The 24,561-nt window shown below is 48.2% G+C and overlaps 1 protein-coding gene across 1 annotated transcript; it reads left to right on the top strand.

Moving 5' to 3' along the window:
- The first annotated feature begins 879 nt into the window (after positions 1 to 879).
- Positions 880 to 17,243, top strand: LOC119456976 (uncharacterized). The gene is made up of 3 exons (XM_049669160.1): positions 880 to 919; positions 9,375 to 9,469; positions 16,664 to 17,243. Exons 1-3 carry the CDS (start codon positions 880 to 882, stop codon positions 17,006 to 17,008), a joined length of 480 nt encoding a protein of 159 aa, XP_049525117.1. The 3' UTR covers positions 17,009 to 17,243.
- The last annotated feature ends 7,318 nt before the right edge of the window (positions 17,244 to 24,561 follow it).

The raw sequence follows: 24,561 nt of genomic DNA, 5'->3' as shown, positions 1-24,561 counted from the left end.
AAACGCTAAATTTAAATCGTAAAATCTCACCTGGCTGTCCCCAGATATTAACCAGAGTTGCATATCACTTTGCCTGTCAGCATGGAACACAATGTGGTCTTCATAAATGAAATGTGGGCGCTGCTGCTCTATTATCGTGCCCGTCTGTTTGAGGGATTAAACCCGATCTTGATTCTTTCTAGTGACCTTTCCATTCTTGCCATGTACGTCATAAACAACAGCGGGGATAAAGGGCAATTTTGCCTTAGTCCTTTAGAGATATCAACTTTCTTCTGCTCTTGCCGGTCTAAGCTGGTCAGCGCAGCTCTTCTGGTTGACCTCCCTGCCTTTCCTCTCCTTGCTCTCTCTCTCTCTCTCTTCTCGCTCCTCATCCCTTCCCTTTCAACCTAAACGACATTTTCTACGTAAATCTTCCTCAAGAGCTGTATACAGTCAATGTCAAAGCCTTCTCCTTCCAGAATATCCCACAAAATGTTGCGTTTAACGTTGTCATACGCTCCGGTGATGTAAAAAAAGGCCACATAGAATAGCATCAGTTCTTCTCTGGATATTGCAGCACACTGAGTAAGAACAAGTAAGTTGTCACCCAGACGCCTACAAATTCTGACGCCATTCTGAAGTTCTGCCAATATGCCATTGTGTTCTGCCCATGCTTGCACTTTGAAGTTGATGGTCTTCGTGTGGCGGCAGCGACATCTGGAGGCAGGATGGTTGTCGACGAAGCACAGGCGCACTGTACAGAACAGAGCAGACTCAGTATAGAGCCGGCGCACCATTCATGAGCATGCGTCGGATATACCGATGAGTATAGAAATGCTAAGAGAGAGAGAGATAGAAAAAATATTTATTGTTAATGAGGTGGGGTTACTTCCTGGTAGGATGGAGCCCTTGGTTCAGGGCCACCCCGCGTGCCCGCTGGGTCAGCCGTTGCGGCTCTTGCCGGTCTAAGCTGGTCAGCGCAGTCTCACAGGAAGAAGGTGAAGGTGAAGGAATAGGGGAGTAGCGCGGAGGGTCTGAGCACTCCCAGGTGCAATGATATACTGTGGGTTTTGCTCCACAGTAGGGGCAGTATGAGGGATATTGTGTGGGGTGGAAGAGGTGAAGGTAAAAGACACAGGGGAATGAATTGCTCTGTAGGTGTCGCCACGCGACGGCATCTTCTCGGTTAAGAGACTGGTGTGGTGAGGGGAAGTGTCTCCTGCTATCTCTGTAATGTTGTAGAGTTTGAGTGGTTCAGTGGTTCTGTCGGTGCGTCATCTGGATTGGACAGCTCTTCCAATGGCGCCTGGTTAGCGAGCTCTCGGGCTACCGCATTAGCACGTTCATTACCGTGGAGAGAGGCGTGTCCAGGTGTCCAGACGATACGCACCTTATGCAACGCTGTGGGGTGTAATGATGTAAGGATGCGGTGTGTGTAGGGTGTCACCATCCCTTGTGTCAAAGTTCTGCACGCGGTTTGGGAATCAGTGACCACTGTGATGGGTCCATCCGGTGCCGGTATGGTTGAAGCGTGTACGATGGCTAGGGCGATAGCAGCCTCTTCCGCTGTGCCACTGTCCACAGTGTTGAGTGTGGCCGAAGCTCTCAAAGTATCTGTGCTATCTAGTACGACTAGACACAGAGCACGTCTTTGTGGGTACCGGGTCACGTCGGTGTAAAGGACCGGCGTGTCTGATATGTCATCGCCAAAGAGTCGAGCCAGAGCTTGTGCTCTTGCCTGTCTCCGGCATTTATGACGGTCATGGTGCATATTTCGGGCATCGCGGCCACGGGAATTTTGTCTCGAAGGCTAAGTGCAAGAAGTTTGCAGTCTTCCTGTTCTGGCTTTCTTGGTGTTTGGTATCCTAGACAGGATAGAATGAGACGCCCCTGTCTTGTTCGTTGGAGGCGTTGTAACTGGCTGTTAAGGTGGCCTTCCACTAGTTCTCAGATGGTGTTGTGTACCCCGAGTCGTAGTAGGAGCTGCGTGGACGCATGTTGGGGTAATCCCAGCGCTGCTTTTATTGCCGTACTGAGGAGGGTGTCTATCTGGTTCGTCTCAGTCTGAGTCAGGTTATGGTAGGGGAAATGGTAGGTTAATCCGCTAATTATTAGGGCTTGCACGATTCGGAGTATATCTTTTCCTACGAGTCCTTGTCGGCGGTTCGTAATGCGCTTCATCATGTGCGTTACTTGGGTGATTTGTTGGTGCAGTAGGTGTAGGGTATCTGTGGCCTTCCCGTTGTGTTATATGTGAAGGCCTAGCACACGGTGTCTGTGAACCCTATGAATAAGGCTGCCATTGAGATGCAATGTGAGACGTGCTAAGATTTTATACAGCGAAGTATTTGAAAAGATTCGGCAATGAGAAGTAATTGAACCAGCTATAGCGAAGCAGTTGCAAAGTGTTGGGTAGATTTCTGGCTGCTTAATAAATTCTGAGGTTTTGCATGCCAAAACCATGATATGATCATGAGGCAGCCATAGTGGGCAACTCCGAGAAGTTTGTACAGCTGGGGTTTTTAATGCCCACTTAAATCAAGTACACGAGCGCTTTTGCATTTCGCCCCCATCGAAATGCAGCCGCCGCGGCCCGGTTCGAACCCGCTACCTCACGCTCAGTAGCGCGCTGCCACAGCCACTAAGCTAACGCGGCGGGTCGGGTTGTTTATTGAAGTGGGCACAAGACCTCGAGTATGACGAAGGATCGAGTACGCTTGATATATACTGAGACGTTTCAATACGTCTAAGATACAATACGTCTCAAGCTGCACCACGGAGTTCGACAACATTTTGTTTATCAACCGTGCCCTAAACTTCCGCGTTCCACTTTGCTAATTTCATGGTGCTCGTGACTGCCGCTTTCCGAGTTCTTGTGCGAGTGGAAGGTTGTGCGTTTTTTAACACGAAAGTGATTTATGCTGGGTTTCACGACTGATTTCCGGCAACGGATGAGATGATGATGATGATGATGATGATGATGATGATTTATTGGCATCCCCTTCGAAACGGGGCGGCGACAAATAGTCACCTAGCCTGCTTGATTTAATCAGGTATACTATACATGTTCTTTATCTAGCATTTTTGTATACCTCTCATTATTTTTCTTTTTCAAAAAATTACCTTGTACCGCTGCCTATGATTTTAAGAGATCAGGTCGTATCCATCTTTTCCCTGCTTTTTTTCCACCAGTACTCTAATCGTCTCTTGCTGATCTCTACGGCTGATCTGTTTATGTTTCCTTCCACTTTAAACCAAAGCGCTTCTGGGAGTTGCACGTTACCTACGGTTCTCGCTGGGTTCTCTTCTGCTCCGGCGCCGCCATCTAGGAGCGGTGAAGCGAAGCACTGCATCGTGGCACTAACGACCGCCGACAGGGAGCGCTTCCATAGTCACAGCTAGAGATGGGCAAAACGGCTCACTTCGGTGAGCGGCTCGGAACGGCTCAGCTCACTGAAATGAACCGGTTCATTTGAACGGCTCACCGGTTCACTTAAACGTGTCACCGGTGTTATGCATATTCTATAGTTATGCGGCTTTGAAAAAAAAAACGATATATGCATAATTGAATAACCAACCGTGTTAATGGTATTTTCACTATGTTTACAGATATTTTAAAGCATGAATCTTTAGTTGTAATGAAACTTTCTTTTCTCATATTGAGGATAAGATGTTTATAATACTGTAACAGACAGAATGCGACGTACTTTTCTCAGAAAAAAAAAGCAACTTCATCGGGTTACTTTCTCCCTCTTTCCAAAAGAACCGCCGCTCAGTTTTACTGAACCACGGCTCACTCGTTCTTTAAAAAGAGCGGCTCAAAAGATCCGGCTCGCTCCTGAGCGACCCATCTCTAGTCACAGCGCAGCGGAGGCTCCATGGAGCGCGGTGTAGCCTTAGAATAAACAACCAAGTGTAGCCTCGTGCATGGAGTTTCATACAATAATTACACAATAAATAATTATGCAATAAAAACGTTAATCAAATTGTCCGATGGCAGGGTTCGAGCACAGGAACTCTAGCAGAGAAGCCCGATATTTAAACCATTACGCCGCTGACGCATGCATCGACACGAGACATAAAACGCCCTTATGAATTTATCGCGGGCAAGCCAGTGCATTGAGACGCATGGCGCGTTTCGATTAGGTCGCCTCGACAAACTGAACCGTTGTAATTATAGTAGCGATTGTGCTTGTTCGCAGCGTCTTCTGCACTTAGAAAAGTATAGATTGCTCTGATATTTACGGCAATGAAGCCATATAAAGCGCAATAAACGAAGCCACAAGAGCGCCCAAATCCAGAAGCACGAAGACAAGACAAATCCATGTACTTCTGTGGTCTCGTGTAGGCAGTTAGATTAGCGCCCCTTAAACCTTTACGTCGGATTAGCCTGTGGCGCCTCGTCGCCTACGGATTGCGGCTTCAACGTGCATCAGCAGTGCATCGCCTACTGCTTCACTTGCGATGACACAATTTAAGACAACTGCTGCGTTAAAATGCACAGAAATGCAATGACGTCGTCGGGTGAATCTCACAAATTTGCTCCTGCGAGAGAAACGCCAGCGTGAAGCAGAGTGCCTTCGCGCGTTCGCGGCACACGGTGCGAACTCTGCCACGGGCATTCCTGCAGCTGTGCCCGTCGCAGCCCGACTGGCTGCCGCAGCCAGTACGGAGCCGGACCAGAATGATCGCACCTTCGCCGAAGCCACTCTCCAGCAGGACGGCGCTCACCAACAGAGACGCCACGTGACAAGCAAATCTGCAACATGGTCGCCGGCCCGCAAATCGTGCGCCATTCGCTTCAGCGGATCGGGAGTTCTGGAATCAAACATGCAACAGCTTCTGTGAAAACACGTTTCACTTTCGTGTTCTACTGATTCTTATGAAAGACCATAATTTGTTTCTTTTAACACGAAAGTGTTTTATGCCGGGGTCCACCAAGACTTCACTGACGTATTTCCGTCACGGAAATACGTCATACGGAAATACGGAATGACGTTCTTACAATGTACACGAACATAATACAAAGAAAGAAACCAGAAGAAAAAGTTCCACAAACATGCAAAATTTGGAAATCGAACCCACGACCTCTCGGTCCGCGACGATAGATCGCCGAGCGTTTAACCCATTGCGCCACAAACGCATTTGCAGAGAGCTACACAGACGCGCCTTATATATCTAACACTCCTCCGTGTACCCGCGCTCTTGCTCGGGGCGGTGCCGCCGCCTACGAGCAGAAATGAGAAGTACTGCATTATGACACTAACGCGCACCGACAGTGAACGCTTCGGTGGTCTCAGCACTACGACGCCTCGATGCCAGCATTCGAAGGGACGCTGGCATCAAGAAGCACTACCAACGCCACCTAGGTGGCGTTCACCGTACTCAGCACAGCGGAGCGTGGCCTCCGCAATTAGCTCTGAAAATGTTTCTGAAGTTGATCGCGGAGGCTGCAATTACGACGCGCTGTACGCGCTGATTTGACTCGGTGACGATTCAGTTACGTGCTTTGTCTTGCGCGTTGTATTAGTGTGTCAGTTACGTGCTTCGTCTTTCGCGTTGTGCTAGCGTGTGCAGCGTAGTGCAGCTTCCATATGCACGACGGTTGCTCATGGTCATCGACGTTGGTAGTCGTGATGGAGGAGACGTGCCACCAGGCGTCAGCGTGGGTGCATCAACGCCTAAGGGCGCTTTAGCCACAAAACACCAATAGACATTATATATCAATGTGCAATAAACATTACACTACTTCTGTGAAGACACGTTTCACTTTCGTGTTCTATACCGATTCCTATATAAGAGGGATCAACCACATTCTTTTTTCTTTCTCTCGTCCTTTGATTTCTTGATATATTTCAAACATGTAGTAGCATGCAAAGCCTTTTACTCGGCGATCATCGCCGATCATAAAAATTTCTCTCACCAGCGCGCACGTATTTTAGCGTAATGGTTGATATATACGGTTTCCTTGATACATTCTTGGAATGTGCAAGTTGTGCGCACGGCGGGTGGACTATACGGTGTTAATAGCTCAAGATGGCAGTGCGTGTTCGAGAGACTATTGCCCTAGGCTAGCGGTCTGTCTTAACGCGGCACCAACATTCTGAGCATATTAGCTCACAGCACCCAAATGCAAAATATTATCTCTTTTTGTTCACTACTCTATCTGCAGAAGCGACGGGATTATTGAACCTCGTTTTTACCTGTGTTCCCAGTACGACGTCCTGTATGGACCTGTCTGAACAGCGTTAAACCGGTTGGACTCGAGACCGTTTTCGGAAGCGAAGATCGTTTAGCCGTTTGGACGCGTTGCACGTCGCTGGTCAGGGAAGCAACGAAAGTGTTGCTACAGTATATGAAGTCGCCAGGTCTCTCTGCAATCGTTGATAGACTCGGTGTGTGTCATCATGTGCATGTCAACTAGTGGTATTTATCTCCCTTTTTTTTCTTCCACTCTCTTCGTCCCTATATTATCTTTCCTCAGTGCACAGTATAGCAAACTGGGCGTCCGTCTGGTTAACTTCCCTGCCTTTTATTTCTTCTCGCTGTATCTATGAATATGGCAAATCAGTTCTGCGGAAGCCTGCAATGCGGGGGAAGGTTCATGAAAAGAAAAACTGTCATCCACCTGACTGTCGCACTAAGCTACATAGGAAACAGACTTCTTATAAAGTTTTGCAGTTGAGAACGTCGTCCTGACCCGGTGTTCGAACCTGGGCCAGGACAAGTTCGCTGAATCTTAATTATGAGAGGGAGTGAGTGCCGTTGAGTTTCAACAGCGAGCCACCGATTGTGATATCACGCGAAAGTGAACGGGTGCGATTTTTGGGTTGGGAGCAGTGGAGCTCGCGGGAGTTTTTCCATATCGCCTTGCGTCATCGAACGCGCAACATCTCACTTACAAGCAGAAAAATACAGCTGGCAACTACTACAGGTGTAGATGTACGTAGAAGTTTCAGTCAATACCTTTATCACGGCAGTGAAGTTTTCGAGTATACATGACGTTTCACCCAAAACAGGTACTTCCCACTCATGGAGCCTTCAAGAAATTTTTTTGACCTCCTTGAGCACAGCCTACAAACGCTGTCCTGTTTTTCAGGATGCGTGGCGCCGTCTCTGAGAAGGTAAGGAAACATGGTGACGAGGTGTTGCGCCTAGCCTCCACGTGGCGGGGCGAAGACACGAAACAAGGAAACGCTCTTTGAGCCATTAAAACCTGAAGCTTTCTTTCACATACATTCAGTTTATGAAAGGAATATAAGAATACTTCGTGAAATATCCAATTACGCATTAAAGATTATGAGCAGGTCCCTAGCTGGTATCATATCACCGTTTTTTCGTGCGCCGTCATGTATATAGTGACCTAGCCATGCGGCAGGTGTTATTTGTACAAATCAGCGTAGCTCGCCTAGCAGACAACACAGTGAGTATGGATTTCAATACGCTTCCAGTATACGTAGTATCGAAGCGGGGCAAAGTAGCTGTTGCGGAGTCCTACATGATACACGTCATTATCGTTGATAAACACTACATCGGAGCTGCTTGCCGGACTGATATGCATAGTGAAGCTGCATTTAATTGTGATTTGCTTCCAAGCAGAGCTCGTGGTGGTGGTTTTCGCGTACCAGTGTTGGTTATTAGGAATGATCATGGGGCGGTAAGATTGCGGAGGAAAGGGAGCCGGCTAGTTGGGGAGGAGAAGTGTCATGTACGGCGTAAAATCTGCAAACAAATGAGAGGAGAAGAGAGAAAGGATGCGTAGTAAGGCAGGGAGGTTAACATGAAGTAGTTGTGGTTAGCTACACTGCACGGTGGGAAGATAATAAAAAAGAGAAAAAAGGAAGATGAGTGTCCAAAAGAAAGTGAACTGCTTACAGTATCTAGCGGTAGCAGGCAGCGTTATTAAAGTAGATTGTGTAGGCCCGTGGACCTCGGGAACTTCAGCTTACCGTACAGCAAAATAAGAGGATAGAATAAACCTGTTGACAGAAAGTAGTGAACAACAATATAATAACTAGAAGTGCGCAGCATAACGCCTTTGTTTGTTTGTTTTGTACTGAAGAAGAACGAGCAGTATGCACTGCTTCAAGAAAGACGACGGCGACGAGTTGGTCGAAGCCGTGTGCCTGTGTTGCCTGCGCTGTGTAACCTCACGCTGCAGTGCTCTACGCTCTAATTAATTAAACTAGAGTGCATCTTTACATTTGGTGGAGGTGCTGGGCCCTTTACCGACCTGGAACTCCGCAGCCGGACGCTCCCTCCCGTTTCTGCCATGCCTGAGGACGCCGAGCAGCCCGATCCTCCCCAGGCATCGCCTGTTGTCTGCTCCGGTGTTCTACGCCACCGCGATCCTCCTGTCTTCAGTGGAGCCGACGACCATGACGTCGAGGACTGGCTCTCCTCGTACGCCCGAGTAAGTGCGCATAACAAATGGGATGACAAGGATAAACTGACTAACGTCATCTTCTATCTTTCTGGAGTCGCTCACCTCTGGTTCCGGAATCATGAATCCAACCTTACCACCTGGACTGCTTTTACTAATTATTTCAAAGAGGTCTTCGGTCGCCCTGCTGTGCGAAAGCTTCGTGCGGAACAACGCTTGCGTGGTCGCGCTCAGCAAAAGGGTGAAAACTTCACCAGCCACATTGAAGATGTCGTTGACCTTTGTCGGCGCATTAACCCCACTATGCCAGAAAGGGAAAAGATAAAGAATGTCATGAAAGGCACCGAAGATGATGCCTTCCAGATGCTCTTGGCGAAAAATCCTCGAACGGTTGACGAGGTGATCACCCTGTGCCAGAGCTACGACGAGCTCCGCAAACAACGACTCACTACGCGCCGAGCTGCCGCGCCGGACGACACGATTTCGGCCCTCACCGACAGTTTCAATGCTGTTCCCGCCCACTCCGCGTTCCTCGACCAAGTCAAACAAATAGTTCCCGAGGAAGTCGCGCGTCAGCTGTCCCTTTTGCCTGCTACCCGGTCGTCTGAGTCCTCCTTGTCTCCGAAACTACGTCGGGTCATACACGAACAAATGAGCGACGCACTACCTCTCGCTCATGCTACTGCTTCAAGAAAAACGACGACGACGAGTTGGTCGAAGCCGTGTGCCTGTGTTGCCTGCGCTGTGTAACCTCTCGCAGCAGTGCTCTACGCTCTAATTAATTAAACTAGAGTGCCTCTCTACAGTTTGTTTGTTTGTTTGCCCTGCCGTCGTCGCCATCATTGTCGTCGTAGTTGTTGCCTCAAATCATAGGTGATACGCTTGAGGGGCTCTTTTCTCTTGTTTTCTATTGTTGCTGTTTTCTTTTTTCTGCATATCGAATATGGCCTCGGGGGCGTGCAATTTCCCTGCATCATCTTCCTTTTCACTGCATTCTGTGGCGTTGTGCTAGTGGGTGTAGACCAGCTGGTGAGCACATTCATCGAGGAGTCTTTCCTACTTCGAGTTTGCTGTATAGGCTTCCCCGGCATCATCTTTGCGCTCAATGTACTTCAAAATTACTACTTACCGGTAGAAGCGGGTACGTTAGGGGAGTCGACATCAACTTGCCCTCGGGACACGTCTTCCGTGTAGAGCTGGTGCTGGTTCAACTTGCACAACCGAATGCCTCGATCGTCGGCCCTCTCGCTGGTCACTTACGTCTACAGCGCCATAATGCCCATCTCCGACCTCGTCTGAAACCTGCTCGGATTGCAACCCGTACACCTGACGCGGCCGCACCACAGCTCCTACGACCGTCGGCGTGAACCAGCAGTTTGCTAGACGCGATGCCATGCGGCGCAATCGTTGCGTCTATCTTACTGGTTGCGTTGCACACAGACATTGTGCCGTGTCAATTGAAGCAGCTTCTGAACAGTCCCTGCGTCACCGCTGTGCTCGTGATAGATCATCGCCAGGTGACGCAGTTGTTCCTGCCGGCATTGCACTCAGCGGGAACTCTTCACCTGGCCTACACTGTGCTATCGTTGCTAGGCCTCGGCTACCACCTCGAACACAGGATGGGCACCCTCCGCTTCCTAGGTGCTATCTTTGGCCTCACGGTATTGATTAACGTTGCTTTCTGCCTGATGACGTATATCATCTTGCCAAACTTCGAGGAGGTCGCCGGTGTGCTCGCCTTTGAGATGCCTTATAAGTGCTTCATAGGCTTGACAGCGACGCTGATTGCCATGAAGGGTGTTTACACGGTTTATTACCCTACGAGCTCGTACTTGTTCTTGTGCATTTTGGTTCCCGTCCCCAAGCTCTTAGGTCCCCTTTTTGAAGTTGCTATACTTCATTTTGCATTGCCATATGTGTGGATAGTGGGAAACGTAATCGGCTTTTGCATTGGGCTCTTGGCAATACTATCATGATTTGATCGGTAACTGCTGCGTTTCTCTTTGATCGTTTTATTTCTTCAGCTAGCATCATTGTAAATAGGAAGTTATGATGTTTTAGCTCGCTACATGCCCTATCATCGACAAATGAAACACAAACAAGTTAGAGCTTTCCAGGCCACGCACTATAATGTCGTGTTGTACAACATTTTGTGATGTTGGTGGGATCTTTTTTGACATTTAGTTTGAGGCCTACACTATCTTACTGCAGGACATCTAGCGGTACCAATCCACATACTTGAGTTTTTCGTCAAGTTAGATGCTTGATCGAAACTGTACTACCTGTGCTTCAATTAACGAAACTGGCCAACTTTTGCCACTTTTGACTGGTATGTAAAATGTTTTGCGCTTGTAGGTCCCAGAATGAACAAAGCATTGCATTTAATGAATGTTTAATCGGTGATGCATATTATAATTTATATTGAAAAGCATTTCATTAGTGAGCATAACTGTACTGCATACATTTATTTATCTAATTGCTGCAACTTGCTTGTCAAATTGACACTCTTTATTTGCATTTCTGTCATCTTATTTCTGTCATCTTATAGCCATATTCGGCCCTCTAGATTGGCGAGACCCTGATAGAAAGCATGAAGCAACATGAAGCCAAGAAATAATTTATTCTCTTAAACGAGGTGACGTAGTAGCAAAGAGAATCTCATGTGAAAGGAGTGAGAATTTCATTCATGGCGAAGTTGGTGGCAATGTAGGCAGCCTTATTGCATGTGTAACCTTATTGTTCTCAATGGGTCAGTGCTCACGTCAAAGGCAATGAAGGATGCCTAGTTTTGGTCTGATTTGGTCTATTTCCTTACACATTACATTCTGCGGAACACGGGAAGCTAAAGCCCCTCCATACTTGTTTGCACCATCCCGGCGCCTTTGAATGGGAGAGGGGGGGGGGAGGGGTGAAGAAGTTGACAGCATCAGCAGCGCTAGCAGCGACATCTCGTGATACTTTCTTCAACCGCAAAATTTCAGACATGACCCGCGAGATCGGGAAGTGTGCGGTGCACGCACCGTCCAATCTTGGAGGCTGTGCTTCAGAAAAGGCCTTGTCTTTCCTACTGCTCTCGTAAAACGAAAGAGAGAAATAAAGGCAATTGTGTATTCATGATTATGTTGTTGTCAATGCCTTTATACCAGCAGATAAGTAGCACACAGCCCATCATTCTATTATCAATTTTGTGCACTTGCGCTGAACCATACCTTTATTCGATGGCACCACAACGGCAGCGTCTGTTTCCACCGATATTTTCGCGAACGTTTTAGCCTGTATAGACAGGCTAAAACTCTCTACTAGCTGTGTGGCTCCTTTCAGAAAAACCCTTCTTGTGTTTCCTTCTTTTACAACGGAAGCTTGTTTATGTCTAGCCTGCACGTCCGTCTCTGTTCGCAGAAACTATCATCATCAGCAATGACTCGAACGTCCTCGTCTTCTTCCAGAGCTGGCACATCGGCGCCCCTCGGCGCAACCGCGCGAACGCGCTCGTGCCATTGTTCCCACGTTTGTCGTCATCGTCTTCTTTCACAGCTGGCTCCCTTGCCGCTGATCCTTCCAGCGTAGAATTTCACTTCTCTTCTATACGCAGATGATATTACTATACGGACCAACACCGGCAGCATGGGACAAATGGAAGAAGCACTCCAACGGGCAGCGGATATTGTGAAGCGCATCGGCCGCGCTTGCGGACTTCGATGCCCCCCTACTAAATTAGAACTCCTGGTATTTAGGAAGCGTGACAACCAAATTCCGTTGAATATCCAACTCCATCAATCCCCGGTCAAGTAAGTGGACACTATCCGCGTTCTGGGAGCCCACTTTAATAATCAGGGCAACAACAACGCAGCAATTCAAAAGCTCCGCACTACGTGCACCAATATCTCCCGAATGATATCCAGAATTGCCAATCGACACCCTGGCATTAAAGAAGCGGACATACTGCGTCTCGGAGAGACCTTTGTGATCAGTCGTGTCACTTACAGCTTCCCGTACCTGCGCATTCTCAAAAGGGACAAAATCAAACTGGACCGCCTACTCCGCCCTACATGTCGGAAAGCCCTCACTCTACTACCATGGGCCATGAATGACAGGCTCCTTGAAATGGGCATCTATAATACAGCGTCAGAGCTCTTCCAAGCTAATTACATGAACCAAGTAATTCGGCTCACACGCACCAAAGAGGTCGCGCCACGCTAGAAGCACTGGGCATCAATCCACCCGCGCAGGTCACCAGCAAGCGATCACTACCACCAGAATGGCAGCAGAATATCATCACTCGCCCGTTGCCACGTAATATTCACCCCGTCCACCACGAAAACAGGAGAGCTGCCAGAGCCAAAGCCTACGACAAGTATTCGGATCAAGCAGGCGCCTTCTCTCTGGATGCCGCCGGACGCCTGCACAACCGCTCCACGGCAACCTTTGTACACAGGGGACATCTGGTAGACTGCATCTCGGCCACCGGAATAGACATCACAGCAGCCACGGAAGTTGCAGGTATAGCCTTAGCCATGCGTAATCCAAGAGCCATCTTTGTCCTCACAGATTCCCAGGCGGCGTATCGTAACTTCGCAAGAGGTCATTCGGCCACCTCGCACAGTCAATACTGCAACAGGCTGCGGCCAATCGCCAAGTGCGTCAGTGGAAACAGCTGCTGTGGGTACCAGGGCACGCGGGAGCCCGAGGCAATGAGATTGGTTATGCCTCCGCCCGAGAACTTTTACACCGGGACTCCGCCGATTCCTCCACAGCACAGCTGACAAGGACGATTTGTTGGACGAATAAAACGATAAATGTTTTATTCTCTCTCCCTCTATTTTCGTAGTAATGGGGATGCCACGTTTACGGGGGTATGAGCCATTGCTTAAGGCGGTATGAGCCATCCATTGTCTTACGTGACGGACAGATTTAATTTTGAAGCAATTTCGTTTTGAAGAATCGTAAATGGCAATAGCGGGCGAATACTGCTAACCACGCCGCCGAGCAAACTCGAGACATCGAACGCAAGCGTTTGTGATTCGACAACAACTTGCCCCTCATCAGTGTGATCCGCTCCGACGAACAGCGACACAATGCCTTGGAAGTGAATGAACATTACGCTACCAGTTAAGAAGACCTTGGTGAACTTAGAGTGTGCGATACATGTAAGGAATCTTTAGCCAAGGGAAAACTGGCCTGCGTTCAGCACTGTGAACGGGTACATATACCCTCCATTTGTTGTGGTAGAGATAGCCTTCGCTTGTTATCCATCTTCACGGAGTGGAATGGCCGACGATTTTTTTATATATCTCTTGCAATGAGCGGCTTGTTGCATTGCAATCAGTTGGCATCCTTGACCAAAAAATCTCTGCTTATAGATTCTTGAATACATATAATTAATTCAGAATTGACAAATAGAACTTGTATCCAGAAATATTCATGGTGCTTCTGGAGGCTCATACTAACGTAGTGGCTGCATACGAGTGCTGCTATAGGTAAGTATGACTCTAATGTGAGTTTTAAAAAAGTGGCCAGCTACTGTTCAATTCTACATTGATACCTTACTGAGGCTCTTTGAATTGTTGCGAAAGTGCCATCATTTATGTATTTAGACAGACATAAGTAGTCTGATGATTATAAATTGTTAACGCTATCAATTTTGATAGATTTAATATCTGCCTTTGGTGCATATCTGCAGGAAGGACGTTTCTTTTGAAAACTGGTCGTTTGGGCACAGTGACATTGTGGTTTTTGCCCAATGGGACTAATTGTAAGTTCATGGGTTGCTTTTCTTCCGGAGCTAGCTGTGTTCTGATTGAGATGCAGTGCAAATTTTAACCAAAGTGCGTAAGCAGAGTTCTCTATTAGGCAACTCTTGTATCTCACGTGCAATTCCTAGGTGTAAAACACGGTCATGAGTGCTGTTCTGTAAATTAATATAATCTCACAGTAAGTCCACTAAGTACACCTGCTCTGGACAACACGTTTATACAATTTCAATGCACCTTTAGTGCTTGTGCAGAGCAAACCTGTCATTTTTCCAAAGCCGGCACAGCCTTTCCTGTGAATGCAGGTATTGCTATGAAATAGATTGGCAAAAACTGCTTTCATGTGCTTTAACTACATTACTTCAATGCTATTCGCATTGACACCTACATTCAACAACCACCCTACTATAACTCCTTTTGGCTATGCGGGGTGACTTATCAATAAGAAAATAATAAAGAAAGAACAGCTTCCGCGGCCACCGGAGTCGCACAGGTCCCTGGACTGTGGTCTTGCCCAGCGTCGGACCATGGCCCATCTCTTATCGGAGAGACAGTGACACGCTCTGCACCGTGACCACTAACTGAGGCGAGTGTCATACTGCGAGGCATGGCTTGCGCTTGGTGACCGGATCGTCGAATCGACTCCAACAGGGTCATCTCGCGCTCGCTCTTGGCTTTCGCCAAAGATGCGCACGACTAAGCGGGTCTGAAAACGCCCAGAGCTTCCTGAAATAATCCGCCTAATAGGCTGACCCAACCTAACTGACCGACTCAGCAGCACACAGCAGGATCAATATCCACGCCAATCCCGGGATGATAGACAAAGAAAGCTTCTCTTTAAAACTGGGTGCTCAGAGCAAGTTCTAACCCGACCTGTCAATTTGAACTCGCTGCCTCTAAGACCCGCGCCGACCAACAGTGACTGCCACTTTGGCATGGCTTGTGTGGCGCCAAAAAGTGCGCGGCCAGAGTTGCGTCGTCGTTTGCTGCAAAACCAAGCAGCGAGGGCTCACCTTGTTGACGGGTAGTGATGGGTAGTCAGGGTAGTGCAATATTTATACGTTTACCTTCCGCGCGCACGGTGTGATATACGGTCGGACGGTCGTGTCTGCCCTGTAAAGCGAGGCATCTGAAACGCGATGAGCACAAAGTGCACGCTTGGGATACGCGGCTGTGTGCTGTGCGAAGTACGTTCAGGAAGGTTGGGTGTGAGTCTTTCGGTGTCCCCAGCGGAAGACAGACGGTGTACGACGCTAGCGGAGAGAGTTGCCCACATGAGGATGGGCTCGAATCAGTGCGTCGGTACGCGGAGATTTTCACATCAATGTACGCGGTGGTCTTCCCTAACAATGCAAAGAAGCCTTCCTTGGCATATTCTTAACGGCTTACTCCAGGATCTCTTGAATCAGTTTAACACAAACGTAAGTATACCAACGGATGCTTCGCAGAGTGATGTAAAAGCCGGAGTTGGAATTCTTTATCGTCATTGGATTTGTTTTTTTCTGTTCGGCTCCCAGATTTCACTTCAATATTCCTAGCGGTAAACCTGTTCTTGTCCTAGCTTTGCGTAAGCTACAGTCATCCAGGACAACCGCGGTAATAATCACAGACTCTATTGTTGTGCACCTCATTTACTGCTCCCGGCGGGCAGCATATATTGAAAAGTAGTTATTGAAAACTAACTGGCTCCAACTCATTTCCGGAGTTTACGATCAGTACGTTTATCTGGACACAGAGGTATATTTACGAATGAAGCGGAAGACAGTGTGCCCAAGGCTTCCATTAGTAGCCCTGTCTTTATACTTCTTCCAATGATTGGTTTTATCACGTCTGCCAGGTTTAGACGATACACCCTTTTGACATCAAAAACAAATCTGACATCACCCAGAGAACTGCGCCACTTAATATTCCCTTGAAGCAGGAAATTTTGCAAATACAGGCAGACAGAAGTGACATTAACAAGACTACGATGTCAAGTTCCACCCCTTGACGGACTGCTGGCGTTTCTCCTCCCTGAGAAAGAGGTCATTGCAAATTACAATGCGACAGCTCGGCATGGCATTGAACTCTCCGGTACTGCTGTCTTTTGGAGTTACTTTTATTGGACACTCACACGGGGATGTATGCATCCCCACAGAGAAATTCACTGTTGAATGAAACCGATTTCATAGTTAATCGTATTCTTCATTTCATTCTTCCATTATTGCCTCATTTATAAACTTATGTACATATTTTATTTCTCTCTTTCGTTTTATATGGAATGACTGTCTACTGAATTGTTTTGGATTTTGTTCACTTTAATTTATTCAACAAAATTATAGAGTTCTAAATTTATTAGCCCACATAAAAAATCCGCCCGACTCTTGGCCAGCCCCCTGAGTGGGTATGTGCCAAAGACGTTAAAGTCATCATCATCATCATCATGGAGGCACAGGGGTACCGGTGTGGCGCGTTGCCGGATGGCAACGCGGTAACGCGAACGATGTCCGTGTATTCTCGTGCTAAATCCTAAAAGAAAATGAATCTCGAATATAGCTTCGGGGCCGCGCAGATCGCCTACGTCATCTTCCTTGTCACTGCACTCTGGCGTTGTGCTAGTGGGTGTAGACCAGCTGGTGAGCACATTCATCGAGGGGTCTTTCTACTAAGAGTTTCATGTAGGCTTCTCCAGCATCATCTTTCCGCTCAATGTACTTCAAAATTACTACTTACCGGTAGAAGCGGGTATGTTTCGGGTGCCTACATCAACTTGCCCTCGGGGCACGCCTTCCGTGTCGAGCCGGTGCTGGTTCAGCTTGCCACACCGAATGCTTCAATCGTCGGCCCTCTCGCTGGTATCTTAGTCGGCCTCACCTACGTCTACAGTGCCATCACGCCCATCTCCGACCTCGTCTGAAACCTGTTCGGACTGCAACCCTCGCGCCTGACGCGGCCGCACCACAGTTCCTACGACCGTCGGCGTCAGCCAGCAGTTTGCTAGACCAATGGCTCCTAGGAGGCATTGGCTAGACGCGATGCCATGGGGGGCAATCATTGCGTCGATTGTACTGGTTGCGTTGCACACACACATTGTGCCGCGTCAATTGAAGCAGCTCGTGAACAGTCCCTGTGTCACCGCTGTGCTCGTGATAGACCATCACCAGTGGACACGGTTGTTCCTACCGGCATTGCACTCAGCGGGAACTCTTCACCTGGCCTACACTGTGCTATCGTTGCTAGGCCTCGGCTACCACCTCGAACACAGGATGGGCAGCCTCCGCTTTCTAGGTGCTATCTTGGGCCTCACGGTCATCATTAACGCTGATTTCTGCCTGATGACATATTACATCTTGCCAGACCTCGAGGAGGTGGCCGGTGTGCTTGCCTTTGAGATGCCTTATAAGTGCTTCATAGGCTTGACGGCGACGCTGATTGCCATGAAGGGCCTTTACACGGTTTATTGCCCTACGAGCTGGTACTTGTTTTTGTTCATTTTGGTTCCAGTCCCCAAGCTACTAGGTGCCCTTTTTGAAGTTGCTATACTTTATTTTGCATTGCCACATGTGTGGATAGTGGGAAACTTAATAGGCTTTTACACTGGGCTCTTGGTAATACTATCATGATTTGATTGGTAAGTGCTCTGTTCTAGTTTGGTCGTTTTATTTCTTCTTCTAGCAGCACTGTAAACAGGAATTCATAATATTTTAGCTCTCTACATGCCCTATCATAGAGAAATGAAACAACAACATGTTAGACCTTTCTAGGATACGAACTATAATTTTTTGTTCTACAACTTTTTCTGGTGTTCGTGGGACTTTGTTCTGACTTTTACTTCGAGACATACACTATCTTACTGCAGGACATATAGCGGTACCAAATCCCATGCATGAGTTTTTCATCTGTTTAGGTGCTTGATCGAAACTGCTATTGTCAACTTTTCAAACTTCAATTGGTGAAACTGGCCAACTTCTCCAGCTTTTGACTGGCATGCGAAATTTTTTACACTTGTAGATTACAGAATTAACAAAGTATTATATTAAGTGAATGTTTATTCTGTGATGCATATTATCATTTATATCGACAAGCACCCTATTAATGAGCAGAACTGTACAGCATACCTTTATTGTAGCGAAAGCTACACTGGCCGCGTTCTCGACGTTTCGCTGTGGCCGGTGGCCGCACCGCGAGCTGACCCGTTGCCTAGCAACTGCCGCAGCTGGCTTCGTTTCTTTATGGCCGGACCACCCCGCGGCGTCTTCACGGCGTTTGACCACGCCGCAAGCAGCGTCTGACATGCATCTTTCGCCAGGCGAACTGCTTCACTGGAGAGAGAGAGAGAGAGAAATAACTTTATTAGCTCCAGCGGTTTTGGGGACTAGGTCCCCGCCTAAACGGCGGCCAGAAGCCCTTGGGCCCTGGCGGCGTCTTCAGCCAGCTGGACGGCCCAGAGTTGTACTTCCGGGTCAGAACTGAGTAGTACGGCCTCCCACTGCTCCTCATTATCTATTTTGCGGCCCTGTCGAGTCACCTGAGGGCAAGCCCACAGGATGTGTCTCAGATCCGCCCATCCTTCACATAACCGACATTTGCCCTCATATTTATCTGGATAATACCGGCTGTAGGCCACGGGATTCGGATAGGTTTTGGTTTGAAGGAGGCGCCAGGCCACCGTCTGCGGCTTACTGAGTGTTGGGTGGGCGGGGGGATACCGAATCCTCGCCAATCTATAATATTTGGTGATTTCATTGTAACTAACCATGCGCTCCTCTCTCATCTCTGGGTGAGGCTGCTCTCTGGCTCGGTTAGTGAGTTCTCGAGCCAATGTGTGAGCCGCCTCGTTCCCAGAGAGGTGCAGGTGTCCAGATAATTTGTATGTGTCTGTAGTCTTTCAAATTGGTTAAAATCTTAATCGCCTCTGGCGATACTCGCCCTCTTAAGAAATTTCGCACTGCTGCTTTTGAGTCACTAATTATGTGTCTGGCCGACGAGGAAGCTATCGCCAATGCGATGGCTGATTCCTCTGCCGTTTCTACGCTGTGCGTTCGTAGTGAGCCGCCAGCTGTCATCTTGCCTTCTTTATCAGTGATTACGACAGTCATTTTTTGCTCATTTGGATATTTCGCGGCGTCTACGTAGACCACGTCCTTGATGTTTTCGTATTTATTTCTGAGGGCCTTTGCCCTCTCCACACGCCTTCCCGCGTCGTTCTCCGGGTGCATGTTTCTGGGAATTGGTAGAACCTTTATCCTTCCGCGTATTTCTCGCGGTATATCCATCTTGATTCCCTGTTGCGTTGCATAGCCTATATGGAGGCAATCAAGTATCGTCTGCCCGTAGCAGTCTGAGCTAGTCTCTCGTATTGGGCCGTTTTGTGCGCTTCTATTAATTCATCTAGGGTATTGTGTACACCTAAGGCAAGTAGTCTTTCCGTAGATGTACTGACAGGTATTCCAAGCGCTTGTTTATATACTTTCCTTATCAAGGCTTCAATTTTTGCTTTTTCTGCCATGAGGAGGTTCAGATAAGGAGTCACATATACTATTCGGCTAATAGCAAAAGCCTGTACTAACTTAATTAGGTTGGCTTCCTTCATCCCGCTGTGTCGGTTTGCAATTCTTGCGATCAGGCGCATTGTTTGTTGCGTCCCTCTTTCTAAAGCCTTTATCGTTTCATTATTTCGCCTGTTTGCTTGTATCCGCATGCCTAGTACCCGAATACTGTCAACTGCTGGTATTTGTTGGCCCCCCGCGCTTAGTCGTATTTGGGATATGCTGTTGTCTTTACGGCTGCTTCTTTGTGGGTGGTAAATCAAGAGTTGCGACTTCTGTGGTGAGCACTGAAGGCCCCTACTGCCAACATATTCCTCTACTCTGCGTATTGCTTCTTGGAGGGTAGCCTCGATGTATCCGTCGCTGCCCCCTGTGACCCACAGCGTGATATCATCAGCGTATAAACTATGATGTAGCCCTTCCACTGTGTTCAACTTCTCCGGGAGGCCGATCATGGCCACGTTGAAGAGTAGTGGCGAGAGAACTGATCCCTGTGGTGTTCCTCGGCTCCCTAGTCTTATATCGTCCGAATGTATGTCTCCGATCGTAATTCGGGCCTTTCTGTTTAATAGGAAGTCTCTAATGTATTCGTAGGCCCGTTTACCAACTCCTAATCCTTGGAGGTTTCCTAAAATAGCTTCATGTGTAATGTTGTCAAAAGCTTTTGCAAGATCTAGGCCTAATATGGCTTTGTTGTCTCTTGTTTTTGAGGCTGTGTCTATAATTTGGTGTTGGATTTGAAGCATGATATCTTGTGTGGAAAGTTTACATCGAAAGCCTATCATCGTGTGCGGGAAGAGGTTATTGTCGTCCATGTATCTTACTAGACGCGTGAGTATCACGTGTTCCATTAATTTTCCCGCACACGATGTTAATGATATTGGTCTTAGATTTTCTAACTTCAGCATTTTTCCTTGTTTAGGGATCATGACTATATGCGCTGTTTTCCACAGTTGAGGTATAGCCCCCTTCTCCCAGCAGTCGTTCATGTATTGGGTAATCGCCTTTATAGAGGGATCATCGAGATTCCGTAGCATTTTGTTGCTGATACCATCGGGACCCGGGGCGGATTTCGGGCGCAAGTCCTGCAGCGCCTGTCTAACTTCTGCTTCCGTTATAGGCATGTCCAATTCAAGGTTTTCCTCTCCGGTATAGTGCGGTAAGGGAGTCTGCGCTAGGTCGCCTATGTATAGTGATTGGACTTCTTGCAGTAATTCTGCTTCTGTACCTGCATATTGGTGGGTTAGCTTATTGATGTTGTGCCTTTGTGCAATTTTGCCATTTTCAGGGTCAATCAAGTGCCGTAGGATATTCCATGTTTTTGCCGAGTTTACTTCTCTCTGCATTCTGTTACACGTAGCTTCCCAGTTTTGCCGCGTCAATCTATTTGTGTGTTTCTCGATTTCCCTGTCTAGTTCGGCCATTTTCCGCCTAAGATTTCTATTGAGCCGTTTCCGTTTCCATCGTGTTGCTATGCTGTTCCGTGCTTCCCATAAGTGTAGCAATTTTGCATCTGCTTGTTCTAGCCCAGCCTCGTCTGGTATATTCTTTGTGGCTCTCTTTACACTATTGAGAAGTTTCTGTGTCCAGACCTCAAAATCCTCAATTGTGTCGCCATCTTCGTTTGTTTCCTCCGCCCGTATTTGTCGGAAAAGGTCCCATTCTACCATGGTGAGGGATTTTCCTTTCCTTTGCGGGGGGCCGGCCTTTATTACTGTCTCAAGAATGTAATGGTCACTCCCAAGATTTTCCTGGATGTTTGTCCAATGGGCATCAGGCATGTTTTTGATAAATGTTAGATCTGGCGTAGTATCGATGCTGACGCTATTGCCTATTCTGGTAGGTGTTTGTGGGTCCGTTACTAAGGTAAGGTGGGCTCTTTGCGCCTCAAGCCATAGATTCCTGCCTTTCGCGGTGTCTTTTTTGTACCCCCAGCACTGGTGTGGAGCATTAAAGTCTCCGAGTATTACCACTGCCTGGCGATTGGCTATAGTTAGTGTTTGTGTAATTAACTCTCCAAACCTCATCTTGTTGCTTCTAGGGCTGCTATAAACATTTAGTACGAATAAACTTCCCTGATGTTGTCGTTTAGGGATTATCTCGATCAGGACGTGGTCTACGTTTAAAACCCCTGTATCGTGCGTTAATACCGCTAAATTTCTGTTCACTAGAGTTGAGACGGGCGTTTTCTCGCTCGAAGTACCATAGATTTTATATCCGGACAGTTTGGCTGGTCCTCCCGTTTCCTGCAGAGCAATGATGTCTGGCGCCTCCTTGTTATTTATGAACTGCTGAAGGTTACTCCGTTTCCGACGGTACCCCCTGCAGTTCCACTGCCAAATTTTGTAATGATTACGCGACGCCATGTTTACTGGGAACTAGTTCACCAGGGGCTCTAGTGACGTCGGTCCCCGCAGGCCTATCGTAGGGTTTGTGGATTTTTATCGGTCCTATTCCCGTCGAGCGTCCACTTTTTGCACGTTCTCAAGCATTGTAACCCGAGAATCGATTCTTTCAATAATCTGCTGCATTTTTCTAGTGGTGCTTGTATGCCTACATACTGTTTTTGTACGGTTTCGGCCAGTTTGGTTATCATGCTCTCGATCTTTTCAATTCTCTCAGTTATATCATCTGTGCTAGATTCCTCAGTATTTTTCCTCTTTGCTGGAGGTGCTCCTGTTGTGCATTTTGCTGGTTCTCCTCCCAAAGTTGTCGGGGGATTGGCCTCTTTCCCTTTGTTTTGACGAAGTTCCTTATTTTCTATGCGGAGGCGCCGGATTTCCTCTCTCTGTGTCGCGTTTTCACGAATGACCCCCTCGAGTGCTTTCCTAATATCATAGATTTCTTTTTCTAGAGCGGATCTATTCCCGTTCTTCGGAGCAGAGGAGACCGTATCTGCCCAGCTCACCTTTACACCTTCGTCTGCTGGCGTTCCTCTGGTGCTGCTGGTCGCCTTTTGTGGTGACGCCTGTCTCCTCGTCCTCGATGGGGACCGGGACCGGGTTCTTGATGGAGACCGTGACTGGCGATGTCCTCTGTGTTTCCCTTCCGGAGGGGGAAGTCTTGGGAAGGAGCTGGAACGGCTTCTCCTTCTAATTTCCCTCGTCGGCGTCGCGTTGTCTTGTCTTGTACGGAGGGTTTCATGGCTTGAGCGGTTCCCTTGGTGGTCCGATGTGGTGAGTGTGGAGTCGTCCCTCGGTTGCTTGGTCCCTTGTTGTTCGTGCTGCACACGCTCCCAGTATCTTTTTTTCAGTAGGTACGGTGTTTTGAACCACTCGCGGCACTGTTTGTCCCCTGTAAGGTGTCCCTTTCCGCACAAAGAGCATCTCGGATCACATTGGTGGTCCTCGGTGGGATTCAGCATTCTGCAGCCTCTACAGTGCTTGGTATTGGGTGCCGGGCAGACGTCCGCTCGGTGTCCTAGGCGACCGCATGTAGTGCACAGCTCGTGTTTCTTTCGGTATAACACACAGCGGTATTCCGCGCCTCTGTAGTACACGTAGTGCGGCACGTAAGTGCCTTCGAACACTATCACTACAGAGTCCGTTCGGCCCATGCGTCTCGCATGGAGAATTGTCGGATTTCTTCGATTTACAAGACTTTCCTCTATGTCTTCTGGCGCATCGTAGTCCGGGATTCCCCTTATAACACCTTTGGATGTGTTGTCAGGTGCCGTGATATACGCGGCTGCTCCAAAGACGCCTGTTCCAATCCGGATCTCTTTTAGTTGACTGTAACGCTTCGCGTTTTCCAGCTTCGGTGTGCTCATGATGAAAGTGTTTTGCTTTGAGTTCACTCGAAGAATATCTTCTTCCGCGTCTTTCATAGTTATTCCTGCTGCACGCAGAACGCCGTCTTTTATAATCGCAGAGCTCTGCATCGTGTCAAAACCTCCTCTGGGACGAATGACTACCTTGTAGTCCTCCTCTGGTAGCTGTGGCTGTCGTGGAGCCGGCGTTCCGTGCTTGCGCCAGCTGTTGCGTCTCGTTGCCAGCCGATGCGTCTCGTCGGCGTTCCTTAAGCTGTCGCCGATACTCGAGCGTTCCTTAGTCCTAGATTTTCGGCGGGTGTGTGCCGCCATCCATCCTGGATCCTCGTATTCTTCAGGGGAGATTGTCTCTCCCTCCACTCCGACGACGTCCATGTCCTCTGCCGGTGTTGGCCCTTGGCGGAGTGGGGCCCAGTCTCCACTCAGGCCAGGGTGCGGGAGACCCGCCGGCGCAGCGGGTCGGTGTCGTCGTATGCCAGGTAAGGGTTAGCTGGGCCGCCGGCGTGGCGGCTCAAGAAAGTCGTTACTGTGCCCCAGAGAGGAGCCCTCCTGCCAAAAACTTGTCGTTCTCCGAAGGCAGTGATGTTCCGACGTCTCTCTTCGTCGAAGTACGGTTTAGAGTCTTGAATTTTCGCTCACAATCATGGAAAATTGACGGAGCCCATGGATAGCGCGGCTTCTCAGCTCGGCCCCCAAGCGGCGAATCCTGCTTCACTGGAGAGGGTCCGGAATACCAAGCGCGCGAAGCTAGCGTCGGAGACTGAGGAAGAGCTAGCCGTTCGGCTCGCAAAACGCTTGGACTTGTCGGCGTATAATTTGTACCTGGCTTATATCGATGAGTGGACACCTAAGTATAATATCTGCAGCTAAATGAAAGGCTAACCAAGAGAAACCAAGACTTAATCCGGCTAAACCGAGCTTTCGCTTTGCATATCCAGGGTTAGCTGAGCTAAGCCGCAGCCAATTTTTTTTAATCTAATTGCTGCAACTCGCTTATCAAATTGAAACTTTTCATTTACATTTGTGTCATCTTATTGCTTGTAACCATATTGGGCCCTCCAGATTGGTGAGACCCTGGTAGCAAGCATGAAGCCAAGCAACACAAAGCCAAGAGAATAATTTATTCTCTTAAAAAAAGATGATTTGGTAGCG

This window comes from Dermacentor silvarum, chromosome 6 (assembly GCF_013339745.2).
Source record: "Dermacentor silvarum isolate Dsil-2018 chromosome 6, BIME_Dsil_1.4, whole genome shotgun sequence".
NCBI classification, from domain to species: domain Eukaryota; kingdom Metazoa; phylum Arthropoda; class Arachnida; order Ixodida; family Ixodidae; genus Dermacentor; species Dermacentor silvarum.
This window is presented reverse-complemented; position numbering and strand designations above follow the sequence as displayed.